The sequence below is a fragment of the Trachypithecus francoisi genome, unplaced genomic scaffold, assembly GCF_009764315.1.
Source record: "Trachypithecus francoisi isolate TF-2019V2 unplaced genomic scaffold, Tfra_2.0 Lachesis_group9, whole genome shotgun sequence".
Taxonomy (NCBI): Eukaryota; Metazoa; Chordata; class Mammalia; order Primates; family Cercopithecidae; genus Trachypithecus; species Trachypithecus francoisi.
The window spans coordinates 24,729,335-24,748,928 of record NW_022681474.1 but is presented as its reverse complement, the minus strand read 5'-3'; the positions used below and the strand labels follow the sequence as shown (position 1 = coordinate 24,748,928).

Below are 19,594 nucleotides of genomic sequence, written 5' to 3'. Positions count from 1 at the left end.
TGCTGTGGTCAGAGCGAGTGTGATCTAAGGTCAACCAGGAGCCTAGAGGCCCTTACTCTCAGTCCAACCTGCTGCTAGTTCTCCTGTGTGCTCATCACAGTGCTGGATGACACTGGGGACTGAGAACAGGGCACATTTCACTCATCTAAGTAAAAGGTCATCTTCAGTTAGTGAAGAAAAATACGGGAAAACGTTGACATTCCCTTTGGCACTTTACTCACTTGTATTGTTTGTATGACTTAAACTACACATGCAAACAAATATAAAAAACAGAACACTCAATATCGGTTACAAGAGTTCATAGAGTTGGACTTCTTTATATCCAAAAATACTTTGGGTAAACATTTACTATCAGTAATGCATAAATTTTAGCAGGAGTGGGCCGGGCACGGTGACTCACGCCTGTAATCCCAGCACTTTGGGAGGCCGAGGCGGGCGGATCACGAGGTCAGGAGATCGAGACCATCCTGGCTAACACGGTGAAACCCTGTCTCTACTAAAAATACAACAAATTAGCCAGGTGTAGTGGTGGGCGCCTGTAGTCCCAGCTACTCATGAGGCTGAGGCAGGAGAATGGCGTGAACCGGGGAGGCGGAGCTTGCAGTGAGCCGAGATCACACCACTGCATTCCAGCCTGGGTAACAGAGCGAGACTTCCACCTCAAAAAACAAAAAAAAAAAACAAAAATAGCAAGACTGTATTACCACAAATTCTATATATGTGAGGAAATTTAGAGGCTTTATTTAATGTATAAATATCTATACCAAATCACTTTGCAATAATGATATATATTGGTATAATGTTCTTTATCCAGCATTCGGTTTAAATCTACTTTATAAAATGTAGCAATCATGAATAAAAGAAGCCCATTTATAAATATTTTGTATTAAACTCTAACTTAATCTCCAAGGAAATATTTTTTTCCTAAACCCACTAAAATTAAAAACACAGTGAAAACTCTTATCTTCCATGAAATAAGCAAACTGTGGTAACTTTTGGTTTTAATTTAAAAATAACATGTGTAGCATGAATACATTTTTCCAGAATTTTTCTAGCCGTACAAAGGTTTGGAGAGCTATTTGGAATTATCTTACCTTGTTAATGACAATTCTGTTTTGGGTTGTGAGATGTGGAGTCATATTTTTGCTTCTTTATCCATTCATATACTGCCTAATTTTTTAAAACATATTAACTTATTGATATCTACAAAACAATAAAACCCACCATTCTTTAAAGTAATATCACTGAATATGCATCTAATTATATGGCCTACCAAGGCCTTGTAAAAATAAAACAACATGAGTATTTATGTTACTAGAAATATAAGAGCATGAACAAATCTAATTTTAAAAGTCAAAAGTATCTTAAACAACTGGTAAACGTAATAATTATAGGACAGCCATTTGATCCTTTTAATCTCCTAAAAGAAGCAGAAGAGCTACAAATCATTTTTTAAACAGTGAATTCTGTGGCAGAATAAGCCACGGTGTACGTAAACCTCAACATTTGGTAGCACCTATCTTAATCAAAGAATTGGCTATTTGAAAACACAACAGAAAAATTCTTCATTCTTTCAAGGTTAGTTTCTAAACTTGACATCTGGGATGGGAGATGGGCCTCACCCAGGAATTTAAGGTCAGGGTTTATGTTAAGCAGGACCTCAAATCAAGTTTAGAAACAAGCAAACCTTTCATCCTTCCTTTAAGGAATAGGGTTTTCTTTGAGAGGAAGGGGTTAGAAAAACAGGTCAATATCCTGCAAATATGGGGTTGTCATTTGTTTTTCCATACTACATTAAATATGCCTGTTTTGTGTTCAGTGTCTTGTGCCTATTCCACTGCCTCTGTCTGGGCAAATGTGTTGATATTGGAAAACTCCATGAGGGCAGGAAATGTAGGGTTTTTTTTAAAATCACAAATCATCTGGCTTGAACTACACTTATGTAAGATTGTGTGGGACCTGGGGAATACTGCACAATTGCTAGCTAAAATATGTAATCTGCCACTGACTATCAGGTTTTCCATTAATCACATGTCGAGTTTGTATAAAATGGATTTGTTTATAACATTGTTATGTTCACCACTGCAGGTTATTTTCAAAAGCTTCTTATGAGTAAGCTGAGCAACTATTATCACCCTTACTATAATACTTAACAGAGAGAGACTAGAACCTATGTTTTCAACATCTCTTTTCAGGTACCACTGATTTCACCTATTTCCACAACACATGAAAGGACTGAATCTATAATAATAAGGTCCAAGTAATTCTATTGCTGAACTGAAGTCCTAGTTCATATAAGTTGAGAATTCCTAAGAACAGGGAAATTTTAAATAAACTCCTGGGGTTGGGGGTGGGTAGGGAGCAATGGGACAGGGGTTTGTTTGCACAGGGAATTGAAATTGACAAAATTCACATGGGGGTGAAAAATAGCAGTGGATATCATTAATAACAGGCATTATTTTTGCCCTATGACAAATGAAAAAGATTTTGTTTTTATATATTTTTTTAAATCTCACAACACACTTTTCAAAAAGTAAAGTTTCATTCTGTTTACTGTTTTATGTCAAGAAACATTTCATAGCATAAATTTTCCACAATGCATATGGTCAGATTATAACACCCATCTGAACACTATTAAGTATTTTATTACTTATTTGTTTAGTACTATTTGATAAGTATGAAATTATCTATGAAGTGAAAAACTTCAACTAGGAAATTTGACATTCCAACAATATCTGAGGTGGTTTTTACCCAGATAAACTAATTTGTCATTACCAACACATTTAAGAATAGCCCTAATGAAGAAAGATAAAAACTACTTTTATTTTCTCCAATTAAAAGATTAATAAGACAGACTGTGTAGGCATGAAGGAAAGAAAGGAAAGCTATAAAACTGGGAATACAAATTACATTTTCCTATTCAACAGGTCAAAGAAAGTGCTGCAAGGAAACAAAATAGGCCCAAGGAAGTATTTAAAAAAATGAAATCACCAACAATCTTAGCTGGATATAAGGCAAAACGAAATGGGGTAATCTTGGGTATTATGAAGTTTTAAAAGATGCAACAAAGTTATGCACTGTTAGGAAATAATGATGACAGAGATGAATCCAGAAAACACAAAAAACAAATGGGTAGCTCCTTTTGCATGAAAAAAAAAAAAAAAAAAAAAAAAGAGAGAGAGAGAGTCCAAGAAGGTAACCTGAAAACAGAGTCAGACTGGAAACACCGTGGCCTAAGGGCTGTGGGGGTTACCACTCACCTCCTCCAGGAGACAGCAGCAGAAGTAATATCCCTTTAAAGCAAAAGACACACACACAGCAACTAATCAAGACCCATAAATCCAATCACATATTCCCCAAGGTCAGTAACACACTGGATAGGAAAAATGAAAAGGACAATTGTAATGCTGTTTTTATTTAAAATTTTATTGAAACCCTCTTTCACCCGTTTACCGCTTCCTAAGTGAAAATGCATGTTGAAGTCTGAGCCTGATGGTATTATCTTCAAATTATTCCTTAAATACCTGAAAATACGATTTTTGAAACTTGGAAAAGTGAAACTAGGACAAGGATCCATTTTACATGCCTGCTTCTTTGTTTATTCATGAGCAGAGCTAGACTAAGAAACCTTTCAATGAGAAGGAGAGCATGTATGCAGGAGTATAACTCTTTATTCTGAATTCTACCCTCACTGGCCCCATGAAAGGTAAGGAACACTTTAGATAGGGTGGGGAAGGGATTTTGGAAAACTTGTGATAAAGAGGAGTAAATTCTTCCTAAACTTGGCAAAACCTAACAGGTTACCCACACAGTCTGTGTCTTAAGTTAATGCACTTATGTAACTAGCATCAGAGTCTCCTTCAAGTGCCCTGTATATGTCATCAGTTTTCTCTTTCAAAGATTTCTCTTCTGTATCCTACTATATAGTTAGCAAGCCAGCTTTCCTTGCCTATGTCTATGACGAATTAGCTAGAATAATCTAGGGTTTTTGAATGCCATCGCTTATCTATATCTCATTGGCGGTGTCTGCATGCAATAAATGCCTTAAAACCCTTTAATGTGTTTTTAAAATCTACTTTTAGAGCAAGTCCTATGCATGCGAATGACCATGAATAGTTCTTCATATATTCAAGCTACTAATGTTTAAAGTATTACATAAATTTAGAAAATATTATCTAAAGGTATTTCCCATTAAATAAATCTAGAATATACTTAGTTCAAATATTTAGAAAGATTAAATTACTGTTACTCATAACTACTCTGCTGTGAATTTGAGTATCAAAATATAACTTTGCTTAGTTATTCAGTGGTTGATAGCTGTCCACCCTCTGCAGAAGTGTATCTGAATATCCAGGGGAATAATACCTGAAAAAGAAAATACTCCATTAAACGCTTGTGAAATGATCAACACAGCAGGCACATAAGATGCAGTATAGGGGATTGATCTGAAATAATCCTGTGAGTGAAATCTCAAATACACTCTGAATAATTATGCTCCAGTAACGCTTTGTGCATAAAGTTAGAGGCTATCCAGGAAGAGAATACAAATTCATAAAACTGTGCTAGAGAAGTAGCAAAACATTTAAGGGATATAAATGTAATGGCAAATGGGAACATTTTCCAAACAAGAATCTTCAATCCAGTGACAATATTTTATTACAGAGACTTCATTTTAATCATATCAAGTGGCTAATGTTGCTTTAAGGATCATAGCTAATAGATTTTTTTCATAAGTTAGACTACACAGTCTATTGTTACTAATCAACTTCTGCATTCTAACTGCCTTAGAGGTCATTCTCAGCATGGGTTTTAATCAGATCTGGTCACCTAGGAAAACAAAAATTTCTGGGAGTATAATTCATATTGAAAAACTATTTAATAAAATATAATTTCAAAAAACTATTTACAAATACTTGTATTACACAAACCTATGAAATTAATCATTTTTACTATTAATAGTTCTTGGGCATCTATAGTACTATACATTTACGTTCATAAATTGAACATTTTATACAAGATTTAGTATAAAGTATTAAATATGTGGATCAATCAATTGTGAGATGCTTAATATGTCATGGAAATAATTTACATGCAGATAAATGAATGTCAAATAAAATTTAGCAGGCATTCTAGAATAATTTTTAAAAATTTATAAAGTATAATTCAAAAATTCTCAAATTACTCAAAATGATTAAGCTTCTGAAGGCATTTTCTCCAGATAAAACCTAATATTAGAGACTTGCTTTGCCTTTTGTTAGTTATCTTTATCTATGCCCAGATGCTTGACCTAAAAACTCATAATTTATATTACACTAAAATTCCTTCCACAATTTATCAAGTTAAGGTGGACCAAAAAAAAATATAGCTGTATTTTCTTAGTAGTGTGCTTATAGGCATACATAAACAGATACTTATGTACACACCCAAAAAGCTACCTGAAAGAATGTTTCTCCTCTAACAGTCTCTTACTCTTGAAAAAATTGTCTTTCTACAGTGGGTTTCTTCGAAGTATTCTTACACTGAGAAATTCACAACTGTTTCTTCTCTGAGTTAGTCAAAACTTTTAAAGCAGACTTTACCTTCCTAGGCCTTCAAATGTATCAGACACCAGATAATATGAATTCGAGAGGTAGATTTTTAAATATCTTTAAAATTTTAACATTTTAATTTAAATATTAATAAATTTTATATTTTAATGTGATAAATATTTAATTTACCATACTACATTAATATTTTACATATTTCATAATATAGTATTCTTAGTATTGATATAATGATGTTATCATTGATATTAGATTAATAATAATTGTTATTACCATGTTAAATATGGGAGCCACCAACTACATGTAGACTGAATGGGAGCCACCAGCTACTGAGGACTAGAAAAATGGCTAGTATGGGCCGGGCGCAGTGGCTCACACCTGTAGTCCCAGCACTTTGGGAGGCTGAGGAGGGTGGAACACCTGAGGTCAGGAGTTCGAGACCAGCCTGACCAACATGGCGAAACCCTGTCTGTGCTAAAAATACAAAATTAGCTGGGAATGGTGGTGCATGCCTGTAATCCCAGCTACTCGGGAAGCTGAGGCAGGAGAATCGCTTGAACCCTGGAGGTGGCAGTTGCAGTGAGCCGAGATCATGCCATTGCACTCTAGCCTGGGCAACAAGAGTGAAACTCCATCTCAAAAATATAAATTAATTTTTTTAAAAAAGGCTAGTATGTCTGTATTTGGATTATATAAAATTTGCAGTTGAAAAAATAGACTCACAAGTTGTTCCCAACATATCTAAAAGTTTTCCAATAACTGAATCAAGTGTCGGTTTTTAAATTTTAAATTCAGTATTAAAAATTCAGTTTAATAGACATAATAGCCATTTTTCTAGTCCTCAGTAGCCACATGTAGCCCTTTGGCTAAGCATTTTCTCATTTAATTCTAACTATATGAAATAGGTAATTATCTTTAATCACCTTGTACAGATGCAGAAACTGTGGCTAAAAGGGTTAACTATTATCTTCAAGGTAATAGTTAGTTATAGTAAGTAGTTATAACTGAGAAAGGAATTAAGGTCTGTTTGACACCTAAGCCTGAGCTCTTAGCTTACTCCTTTGGAAAGAAAATGAGCCTCTAGATAAGACCAGGAAATTCCTTCCCTCTGGCCAGCAAACACGGCTATCCCAACTTACCTCTAAATGGCCTTTAAGAATGTAAGCGAATTGACCTTATCCTAGACCCACAGAGAATTGGGGCTATTATTATACTGTTATGATACCAGAAATATGCTGAATGGCAGACTGTGTCCATATCTCCGCCCCCTCAAATTAGATGTTGCCCCAAAGCTGCTTCCCCACCCCAGCTGAGGCAGAAATTTTGAAGAAAAATGAGTTCAAAAACACCTTATGGCTGTGGAGTGAGCCAGGCCCAGAACTTAGGTCTTCTAATGTCTAGTCCAGACCCCTTTCCTCTCATTTACCTACCTTTCTTTATTAAAAAAATTAAAGATTACTAAATCAGAAGGCAATATGAAACAAATGTCTAGGTTAGTAACAGATGAATGTACCAGTGTAAGATGTATAAACTGTCTTACAAAGGATAATTAATTCTAAAATAGTTGTCACCAAGTGATTCTTGAGAATTACGTAATTGTAAAAATAAAACTATTTTGAGATTATATTTGTCTATTTTCATAGAAGGACATTTCCAAGATGTCTATAAAATACCATTTTATAGAACCTAATGTTTTAAGACATAACTGAGGTTTTCCTACTTGCCCTGTGTGGGTAAAATATATATATATCAGAAATTTGAAAATATTAGTTAGGTAACCAAAATTCTTTATGATAATTAGCCAATTTTAAAAATAAAATCTCAGCCCACAGAATTGGAGCAGTTAAAAATTTACAATAGTATTCTGACAAGGCACTAGATGAATTTCTAATGTGATGGGAGTTGGCTGTTTTTCCTGGTGCTCAATTAAAATATGCCTTCAAAAATGTGGGAAAAAGACTTCTCTTCAACAAAGCACCTTACCATTGGTTGATTCTAATAGGTCATTCCTTCTGGGGACACTTTAGTTTTTTTTGTTTTTTTTTTTTCCGCATCTTTCTATAACTTTGTTCGCGACAAAATTGCATTGAAAGTTACCTTAAACTTATATAAAATACCATTCTTCCTGAAGGGACATATATTCCATGTATAAAAATTAATTTTATTTTCTTCATAAAAGATTTTAATATTTCCTTCATTTAACGGTTTTACACATTTTATGTTACACAAACTTTTAAAATACACATTTGTGGCCAGGTATGGTATAGTGGCTCACGCCTATAATCCCAGCACTTTGGGAGACCAAGGTGGGTGGATCACAAGGTCAAAAGAGCTAGACCATCCTGGCCAACATAGGGAAACCCTGTCTCTACTAAAACTACAAAAAATTAGCTGGGAGTGGTGGCGCACACCTGTAGTCCCAGCTACTTGGGAGGCTGAGGCAGGAGAATAGCTTGAACCCAGGAGGCAGAGATCTCAGTGAGCCAAGATCGTGCTACTGCACTCCGGTTTGGAGACAGAGCGAAACTCCCTCTCAAAAAAATAAATATAAATAAATTTGTATATGTAGACAAATTATACATGTTATGATATATCACTGCTTTAATGTATCATATATATTAATATTTCAAAACTGACTTATTGGAACTCTTTTGGTCAAGGAGTTCTCATAAACTTCCTAAAAGTGCACAAACTTGCAACTCTGGGAAGAATTTACTGGGTAAAAATATGTGGATAGAAAACAAATGTTAATCTTAAAATTGCTTTTGTGCTTTTAAAATTAATGTTACCATATGTATTAAACACTATTGATATTAAATAGGAAGAATCAACAGACATGTTGCAACTTATGTAAGTATATGTTACAGCATGTAAGTTTTAAAAATTAGAATTTATATTTTCCAACATTAATCAAAGAAAATAAGAAATAAATGTAGGATTAGAAAACATAAATATGTCTTTATCCTGCATGCCTTGGGGGCATTTTTAAAGAGTCAGTTGCTTAAATCATTCTATCTTTTTTTGGTAGCTTTGCTTTTATTTATTTTGAGTTTAGTAGAATAGTTCTCCTTTAGGTTTACAAGGACTGAGGCTTAGGCTGAATGCTCTGCAAATCAACTTCATTTAAAAATGAATCTTTTTATTAATCTTGAAAATAGCATCTTGCTATCTTACTCTGAAGTACCTGCACATCATAAACATTATTTTGGGGTTTTTTTGCATTTAGATAGTAACTTTTTTTTGTTACTCAACATCTGTTTAATATGCAGGGAACTATGAAAATCAGAATCTATAGGCCTTTTATAATCAGGTATTCACAATTTAAAAACTGGTTACTTTGAACTCTATATTTGGGTACTCTTTAGTAAAGCATGTGTTAAATTAGCACAAAAATGTCTTTGATGACATTCCAGTTTGAATTGGAAATGTGTGTGTCTGTCAGATCATTAATTAATTTGGCAGGGGGAAGAGATCAAGAGAGGAATAAAGGTACATATTGGCCTCACATCGTATTTCAAAGTCCACATTTTGACACAATGGATATAAAACCTAGATTTGAAGACAGAAAAACTATATTCTAATATTGAACGTTTCAAAGTCCATTTTCCCTACCTCACTATTTCCTCTGGGTAACAATTGTTAATACTGTTGATGTATTCTTGAAGGAGAGAACCAGATTCTGCTTTTATCTCTTGAATTTTTTTAAGGCCACCACTTGTTACGAAAAGTCGTCGAGCTTTGCTATCATGCGGCAGCACCTTGCAAAGTGAAGCACATAAAATGTCAGCTTTTCCAAGTTAGATTATTACTATTGAGAAGCAATAATGTATGTAAGAAAATGTAAAGGAGAATTTATACCCAATACACCTATAACATCATGAGCCAAATCTGCTGCTGATTTGAAGTGAAATGTGCTCTTTTTAGAATGTGTTAATTTTTAGGCTAAAGAAATGAAATAAAGGCAATGAACATGGGCAAAGGCAACGGAGATCCACTCACAGATGTAAAATACAAAGCTTACACCATTCAAGGTCTCTCTGCTCCCTGAGAATTTAAAGGCAAGCTCCTTAACAAGGCACAAAGGGTCCTCTGGGACCCAGCTCCTAAATACCTCTCCAGCCACCACTACTCTCCATCCTAAATATTGTTTCAGTAACATCACAGCATGCATGCTGTGCCATCTCTTGCCTTTGCCCATGCTGTTACCTCTTCCTAAAATGGCTTTCCACACTCCACAAACCTCTCCCGTTATGCTTGGTTAGCTCTTAGTCATCTTTTAAGATTTAGCTCATGTCACCTCCTTTAAGAATCCTTCTCTGGAAGCCCCTATCCCTTTATCCCAGGATGAGTTGAGTCCTTCTCTTCTGTCAGCATTCTGTCAAACCACCATCCGTGTGCTTACAACATAATACCTAAATACCACACAATATTTTAATTTTAATTTTTAATTATGCATTATATGTCTGTCACAATGTCACTGAAGGCAGAAACTATACTTGACTTCATTCATTCATTTCCCTCTAGCCTGGTACCTAACAGAGGTTTGACAAATGTTTAACAAATGAATAAATATACTAAAGTGTAGGCAGAGAAAGGAGACTGAAATGTTAGAGAGACAGAAGACCAGAAATGTAAGGAATCAATAAATCCAAGAGAAAGTTTCTTAAAGCAACCAATGAAAACTAAAAAACAAGTCATCACTGGATCTGACAGTGCAGAAAGGTGCTGAAGACTTGAGTAAAGGCAGCTGTCTGTGGAGGGGAAGTTGAGGAAGCCAGGTTATCAGCAGCTGAGGAAAGTGTCCCAAGTAAGGAAGTCAAGACAAACTTTAAAGTTTCAGAAAAACAGAGGTAATCAGTAGACCGAGGTAGGATAGAACTAAAGGCTAAAGATGTTGCAGGTTTTGATCTTGGGATCAAGGAGACTTGAGCACGTTTGCATGTTGACAGGAAAAAGCCAGTGGAAATGAAGAAATTTATTATGAGAGACAAAAAAAAAAACAAAGACTGACCAGACTAGGAAGGTCCTAGGGAAGGGGTGGACTCACAATGTGGTGCGCTCTTCCTTGGTCACTGCTACTATCCCTCTGACAGAAATACCCTTTTTTCCCATCTTGTTCCTTCTGCAAGGAGACCAGCTCCTTTTACTTGTCCTTCCTCCATTGAAGCCCTATCTGAACATTTCAGACTACATTCACTCATTCCTTCTTTTAAAAAAGTTTATCTCCAACTCTAGTACATTGAAATGTTTTCTAATTATTTTGTCTGCTCTCCTCAGCTACATTATAAAGTTCCCTGAAGAACAACTTAATCTTTTTTGTCTGTTCCCCAGTGCTCAACAGAGAGCTGAGTACATGTAGGCATTTAATAAATAATTAAAACCACAAAAGGATCTTGTTAATAGAACAATAATATAAATCAACAGACAATAAAAGATTGCACTAGTATGTATTTGTAAAAAACGTAATAATCCATAAATATATTGGTTTTACATATTTCGTTTGGCCTGGAGAATTTTCATTACTTTCTATCTCTGTCCCTAGCTACTTCAGTACCTTTTCACCTTCTACCTTGCTTTATCATCTCTTTTTAGTACTTTGGTATCTTTCGATTAAGAAAATATTCCTGAAGGCACATTTATAAGTGTATATGATACAGGTACTGTATTTATTTTATCTTGGGGCTAACTTCCACACATCCCACTGGTTTTACGTATTTTGAACTCTTAATGTAGGTTAGTGTTTACTTTCATAGCTACTTCAATAAAACCAGAATATCTCACTCACTAGCCTAAAAGATTAAACTACAAAATGAAACTTTCAGAAATAATGTCAATTACCCAGTTCAAGAACAGATGACTCTGTCTGTTGATGATCTACTCAGTCCTGATCTCTTATCACTCTTAGATGACCAAATTAGCTGGTCACTTTCTTAGCACCCAAAAGTACAAAAAAAAAAAAAAAAGAAAGAAAGAAAGAAATTGACCAATTTCCCTTGCGGTAATTTAGTCTTTTCTCTGCATTATTTGGTTATTTAGTTGGTTTGTCAAGAGGGCATGCCATTATATCTCCCACATCCCATATAACTAAGAGGGGGAGGTCATTTTCTTGGAAGGAGGAAGAAAGGACATAGGTGTTTGATACACAGAACTGTATCCTGCCTGGGTGAGTGGCTTCAGCAATGTGAAACTTCTACTTTCCTGTGGCTCTGGCACTTAAGGGCCGGTTACACTGTTGGAGGTCATGAACAGAGTTGAGAGAACTGAAGGCTGTTAGCAGATTCTATCTTTCAGATGGAGACCTAAAACTAGACAAACTTATTTGTAGGGACTACTTTAAAAGTTATAACAATACATAGTTTTTGTTCATTATTTGTAGAAACATAGTATATGAATAGTAATTTCTCATTTATATAACATTATAACTGACTATTCAAATGAATTTGCCACCCCCCATTCATTTTTTAAAAAAATCTTTTAAATTAGCCTGACCCACTTGCACGTTTTATTTCTTAAATACAACTCTTTGGTTGTTTTTGTTCTTTTGAGTGTTTAATATGTGCCTGGGATTGAGCTAAATGCTTAACATAACAATAATATCTCATTTACTCTTTACAATGACCCTATGAAATAAGTACTCTAATTATTTACATTTTATGGGTAACCAAACTAAGGTTTAGAGAGGTCAATATTTTGTTAAAGAATTATAGAGCTGGTAAGTGGGAACTCCAGGTACTCCAGTTCAGAACCTGAGCTCATAACCACCATGGGCTACTACTTGCACAGACCCCATTTTCCTAAGCCAAATTCACTGAGCATAATTTAGCCAGCTCTTGACAGCTTAGGGTCACCATCCTGACTATCAGTGTCTGTGGTAATAGAGTCATTTTCTTTTATCCTTTGCTATTGGTAATCAGCTCTGCTGGCTGTGCCCACTTCTAGCAGCTTGACCTTTCTACCTTACTACCATTTACTATCATTTAATCTGCAACAATCTAATCTAAGAAATATGACAGCTATATTTGTTAAAATTGTTCATAAAATAAGTCAATGTGCTCCAAATGACTGTCTGAGAACATCTCCAGTAAAGCACATGAACTTTGTGAAAGATGTTTCAGTGGCTCAGAAACCTTTTTCCTTTTCTCTTTATGATCTTTGCAGTATTCCCAGGTGAGTGAGATGAAAGACACTAGAAAGATTACTAAAAGTCACTTATCAATATAAATTATCTATATTATGAGATTTTTATTTTCTGGGAACAGTTAAAAAGACAGTAGAGGCTTTGAGGAAAATGTGAGGATGAAGAAAGTGTTTTATTTACATGTGAATTTTGTTAAGGTAACTTCCCTGTCCATACAGCTTGGTGAGAGTTAAGCAGTAAAACCATGACCCTGTCTTACAGAAAAAGCTACTGACCCAACAGAAAAAAATAAAAATAACTTAACAAATCATTTTGATTTTCTTCCTCCCCTTAGAGGCTGCCATTTCTTACCTTACTGAACTGTCCAACCACATGCTTCAGAATATTGGGAGGAGCATCATATAGAAATGGTTCAAGGGCTGGTAAGTAAGTGCATTTTTGCAGGATACTCTTTATGGCTTTTTTACTCTTGAAATACAAAGCAGATGTATATATAAGTAAGTAATCAATGAAACCTCGGCAAGAATTCAAATCTCACATTACAGGAATTTGAAAATAAAATCAATTTCCTGGTCTAAGCTGCAGTTGTTTCATTTTTTAAAATTATTGTCAAGAAAAAAAAAAAACTCCTGCTTTGATTGGTTTTATCATAGAATATCCTACAAGTTGTCTTTGTGTTCAGCCTTAAAATGTAAAGTGTATTACTGAGCTCTTAAAATACCTAGAAGAAAATTAAAATTATAAAGCACAAAGTTACAGACTATAAATTAATATATACTATATTAGAGTAAAAATTTGTATACAGGAAACTGAGATAACTAATACATCCCATTTCTACTTATCAACAAATACAAGAAAATAATTTAGTTTTATGAAGAATGTCATTATCAGGCTTTCTATATTCTCCATGATTTCATGGCTTACACATAGGCAGTCAAAATGGCTACAGGGTGCATTATTCAATGAGCATTTGCAGAGGTGCTGCTATAGCTCCTGGGTAGACATTTCCCCCTTCACAGAAGCAAAACAGATAGGATCTACTCAACTGCAGAGAAAAGATCTCAACAGTAGGGAGTGTATCACCCACAAGCAGAAGAATATGTACCATATATACCATTTCTACCCCCCCTGCACTCCATATTTCAAGGTGACATCATGTGGTGCTGACCCTTGCCACAAGTGGAGAAGGGCCCTGATGGGGCTGCAGCACATCATGGCAGCCAGCCCTCAGGCCATGGCTAGTTGTGGTTCATTTTCTTTGTCTTAAAGGCTGTCCCCTTCAGTTGGAAAGCTTCACAATTGGGTTTGTCTCCAGCTACTTTCCACTAGAATTCCACATCTGCTTGACTGAGGTTTTGTGCTTCAGTGCTCCCTTATGGCTTTTCTCTTCACCTATTCTTTCTCTGAGGCCTTACCCAACCTGATCTTCTGAGATCACCATATTGTTTTGCTATTATTTTGCAATGCTCTTGAAATGTCAAGGAGCATTGTGATTTTCACATCATGAACTTTATAATGGATGAATCGATTCAGCAAAACTTTATCACAGGTTTGTTATTAGTAAAGAATCTCTTGAATTTAAGGTTTCCTGGAGACCCAGGCTAAGCAGTCTTGCACAGCCTCTTATTGCTTGACACATTTATCCTCAAACACTGTTTTACAAATTAGATTAAATAAAACAAGGAATGTAAAATATGCAGCTCAGCTTTTTCCCACAAGTAGTATAATGTAAGTTGGAATTAAACTCTCAATTCCCAATATACTTGGGAACTATCTTAAATCATGGTAATCTTAGCAAGCTAACAAATTTAACTTCACTGTTATCAGTGAAAATGTCCTTGAACAGTGTAGCAGAAATCACATACACTGTACAATAAAGACACCCTTATTCTAGTAGTTCTAAGTTGATGTGTTGTTATTAATCAAGAACTGTAGAAAAGAGTCCAATGACACTAGAAATTCACTGAGCTTTACTATCTTTCATGTGGAAGAAATATAATCAGCTTATGATTACATTCTTCTAGATAGAAATGTATATCATAATTCATAATCAGCTGTATTATCCAGCATAATAGAAATCCTAGTTATTTAAGACTTTGTTTACATGTCTATTTGACAATGAAAAGGAAAGAAGTACTGACGCATGCAACAACAGGAACGAACCTCACAAATGGTACCCTTAGTGAAAGATACCAGGCACAAAAGTTCACATACTGTATAATTTCATTTATATGGATTGTCCAGAAAAGTCAAATTTAGAAAGACAGAAAGTAGATTATAGTTGTCTGGAGCTGGCAGGTATAATTGAGAGGAGGAAGAGGGAGTGACTACAAATGGGCATAAGGCTTCCTTCTGGGATGATGAAAATATTTTGAAATTTGATTGTGAAGATGGTTGCACAATTCTGTAAATTTACTAAAAATCATTTAATTGTGTACCTAAAATGAGTGAATGTATGGTATGTAAATTATATCTCAATAAAGTTGTTAAAAAGACTTAAACTCAGCCGGGCACAGTGGCTCAGGCCTGGAATCTCAGCAATTTGGGAGGCCAAGGGAGGTGGATCACCTGAGGTCAGGAGTTCGAGACCAGCCTGGCCAACATGGTGAAACCCTGTCTCTACTAAAAATACAAAAATTAGCCCGGTATGGTGGTGGGTGCCTATAGTCCCAGCTACTCAGGAGGCTGAGGCACAAGAATCACTTGAACCTGGGAGGTGAAGGTTGTAGTAAGCTGAGATTGCACCAGTGCACTCCAGCCTGGGCAACAGAGTGAGACCCTGTCTCAAAAAAGAAAATACAATTGATTTTTGTATATTGATCTTGTATCCCATGACTTTGTTGAACTCTTATTAGTTCTATGATTTGTGTGTGTGTGTGTGTGTGTGTGCATGCGTGTGTGTGTGTGTCCATGTGTGTGAATTCCTTAGGATTTTCTACATACAAGATCATGTCACATGTTGGTTTTAAGATTCGTTACCTTCTAGAAGATATGCATTATGATTGGTTGTTTATGGCTGTGAGCAAAATAAAATAGCTCTTACAACTCCATACTATGAATTGTACAGAAATTTTATGGGGCCAAAAAAACTCTCCCAGCCAGGCGCGGTGCCTCACGTCTATTCCCAGCACTTTGGGAGGCCGAGGCGGGTGGATCACGAGGTCAGGAGATGGAGACCATCCTGGCTGACATGGTGAAACCCTGTCTCTACTAAAAACACAAAAAATTAGCCGGGCATGGTGGCAGGCACCTGTAGTCCCAGCTACTCAGGAGGCTGAGGCAGAAGAATGGTGTGAACCCAGGAGGCAGAGGTTTCAGTGAGCCGAGATTGCACCACCGCACTCCAGCCTGGGTGACAGAGGGAGACTCTGTCTCAAAAACAAAAACAACAACAACAACAAAAACCTCTCCTATTTACCTAACTCAGTAAATCAAGTAATATCTTACCTTGGGCTAATGAATAACAGATTATAAATTTTGCTAATTGTCACTGCATTTAGTAGTTAATGTTTATCCTTAGACACAATATATGATGATGTCAGAGAAGGAATCCTGAGCTATCTATTGAGGGCATTCTGAGGGTTTGAGCCTGGTTTCCTTATTAACTAGCATAGCATCTACAGTTCCAAATTCATTCATTTTTCTGTCATTTCTAAAAACTGACTGTATCCTCCCTGATTCGGGCTATTGGAAAAACCACAGTAAATAACAACACTATTTTTTACCTCTTAACACTACGCATAAAAATAGCAATTAACAAAATAAAATTGACAATACTATGGGAAACCAACACAATTTCAACTGCTTTTCACTGAAAAGTGGAAGAATACCAAAAATTACTCATTGTTGCTTTCCTTAATGGATTATTGGTGTGGCTTGCTCCCAGTGTTAGAGAGTAAACCTTATCAATGGTGTGGCCTGCTATCAGTGGTGGGGCCTGGTGGGTGGTGATTGGATCATGGGGGTGGCTTCTGATGCTTTAGCACCCTCCCCCTAGTGCTGTCTCATGGTAGAGTTTGTATTAGTCTTTTATCATGCAGCTGATAAAGACATACACGACATGGGGAAGAAAAAGAGGTTTAACTGGAGTTACAGTTCCACATGGCTGGGGAGGCCTCAGAATCATGGCAGGAGACAAAAGGCACTTCTTACATGGCAGCGGCAAGAGAAAATGAGAAAGATGCAACGGTGGAAACCCCTGATAAAACCATCAGATATCATGAGATTTAATCCCTACCACAAGAACAGTATGGGGGAAACCATCCCCATGATTCAAATTATCTCCCACCGGGTCCCTCCCACAACACATGGGAATTATGGGAGTACAATTCAAAATGAGATTTGGGTGGGGACACAGAGCCAAACCATATCAGAGTTTTCATGAGATCTGCTTGTTTAAGAGTGTGTAGCACCTCCACCTTCACTCCCTCTCTCCTGCTCCGTGATGTGAAGACATTCTTATTTCCCCTTAGCCTTCTTCCATGATTGTAAGTTTCATGAAGCCTCCCAGCCATGCTTCCTCTACAATATACAGAACTGTGAGTCAATTAAACTTCTTTTCTTCATCAATTACACAGTCTCAAGTAGTTATTTACAGCAGTGTGAGAACAGGCTAATACAATTATCTTGAAAAACTGCTTAAAATTTTTTTAAAAATCTTTTCAGAAAGTTATTTTTATTCTGAAAGCATTGTGGTCCAAAGAGTAACAGCTATTAAAATGAAGAGGAACATAGGAGTAAATCTTTATGACCTTTGGTTAGACAAAGCCTTCTTAGATACAACACAAAAGGCACATGCAACGACAACAAAAATCGATCAATTGAATTTAATTAAAATTTAAAACTTTTGTGCTGCAGACAATATCATCAAGAAAATATGACAACCCATAGTATGTGAGAAAATACTTGTAAATCATACATCTGATAAAATCTTGCATCCAGAATATACAAAGAACTCTTATAACTCAATAATAAAAAGATAAATAACCCAGTTTAAAATGAGCAAAGGGTCTGAATAGACATCTCTCTAAAGAAGATGTATGAACAGCCAATAAGTATATGAAAAGATTTTCAACATCATTAGCCATTCGACAAATGCAAGTCAAAACCACAATGAGATACCAATTCAAACCCACTAGGATGGCTACAATCAAAAATAAAGATAATAACAAGAGCTGGCAAAGATGTACTACCTTGCTGGTAGTACACTGGAAAACAGTTGGGCAGTTTCTCCAGATGTTAAACAGAGTTATCCATTGACCCAGCAATTTCATCCCTGGGTAAATACCCAAGAGAAATGAAAACACACATCCACATGAAAACTTGTTACAATAATGTTCATAACAGTGTTATTCATAATAGTCAAGAGTAGAAATAATCCAGCATCCATCAGCTGGTAAATGGATAAACAAAATGTGACATATTAATACAATAGAATATTGTATTGGCAATGGAAAGGAACAAAATACTGATATATGCCACAACATGGATGAACTGTGAAACTTCAACTAAGTAGTAAAGAAGCCAGGCACATGGCTAGGTGTGGTGGCTCACACCTCTTATCCCAGTGCTTTGGGAGGCCAAGGGAGGGACTGCTTGAGGCCAGGAGTTTAAGACCAGCCTGGGCAACACAGTGAGACCCTGTCTCTCCAAAAAAGAAAAAATTAATTAGCCAGATGTGGCAGTACACACTTGTAGTCTTAGCTAGTTGGGGGCCTAAGGCAGGAGGATCACTTGGGCCCAGGAGTTCAAGGCTGCAATGAGTTATGATTATGCCACTGCACTCCAGTCTGCAACAGAAAGAAACCCTATCTCTAAAAAGGTTATATATGTTGTATAACTCCATTAAATGACATGTCCAAAAGAGGAAAATTCATAGAGACAGTAAATTAATGGTTGCCTAGGGCTAGGCAGAGGGGATACAGAATCACAGCTAATGTGTAGCATTTCTTTTGTGGGGAATAAAAATATTCTAAAGTTAGATAGTGGTGATGGTTTCACAATTCTGTAAATATACCCAAAACCATTAAATGGTACACTTTAAATGGATAAAGGTATGGCATGTGAACTATAGCTCAATTAAGCTGCTAAAAAATGAAGGAGGAACAACTATTACCATAGGAACAGAATAATTAAATAATTATCTTAAACATAGTTTTATAACTAGAAAGAGCTGATTCAATGCCAAATTTCAATATGATGCCTCTAAATCCAAACAAATAAAGATATATTTGAGGCCGGGCGCGGTGGCTCAAGCCTGTAATCCCAGCACTTTGGGAGGCCGAGACGGGCGGATCACGAGGTCAGGAGATCGAGACCATCCTGGCTAACATGGTGAAACCCCGTCTCTACTAAAAAAATACAAAAAATTAGCCGGGCGTGGTGGCGGCGCCTGTAGTCCCAGCTACTCCGGAGGCTGAGCCAGGAGAATTGCGTAAACCCGGGAGGCGGAGCTTGCAGTGAGCCGAAATCGCGCCACTGCACTCCAGCCTGGGTGACAGAGCCAGACTCCGTCTCAAAAAAAAAAAAAAAAAAAGATATATTTGAATCAAAATTTTCAAAACATGTAGATAAGCTTATTAGAAAAAAAATTCTTCTCCATTTTTATTAAGAGATTTGGAATAACATGGGAGCAAATAGTAAGAAAATCTATAGAATGTGAGAAATCATACATTTTATAAGAACTTGTACCCAGAATATACAAAGAACTCTTACAATTCAATAATAAAAAGATAAGTAACCCAATTTAAAATGAGCAAAGAGTCTGAATAGTTATTTCTCCAAAGAAAACATAAGAGAAATTCCAAAAGACTGCTCATTGGTTCTCCTGCATGGAAACCAATTAGAGAATGCTTACAGAAGCTGACATGCCTTTGGGACAAAATGAACTTCAACATGGGCTTATAATTTGAAA

The 19,594-nt window shown here is 36.1% G+C and overlaps 1 protein-coding gene across 3 annotated transcripts in view; it reads right to left on the bottom strand.

Moving 5' to 3' along the window:
• Window positions 1-3,405: 3,405 nt before the first annotated feature.
• Window positions 3,406-19,594, bottom strand: part of SPAG6 (sperm associated antigen 6) — a 64,057-nt gene continuing 47,868 nt past the window's right edge. For 2 of the 3 annotated variants that reach the window (XM_033209841.1, XM_033209842.1), the window contains exons 9-11: window positions 13,033-13,149; window positions 9,156-9,301; window positions 3,406-4,365 (exon numbers count right to left, since the gene is read on the bottom strand). In XM_033209841.1, coding sequence (XP_033065732.1) covers window positions 4,296-4,365; window positions 9,156-9,301; window positions 13,033-13,149 — 333 coding nt within the window. In that variant the 3' untranslated portion in view covers window positions 3,406-4,295. The remainder of the gene's footprint in view (window positions 4,366-9,155; window positions 9,302-13,032; window positions 13,150-19,594) is intronic. The other variant, XM_033209844.1, reaches the window with a different exon arrangement.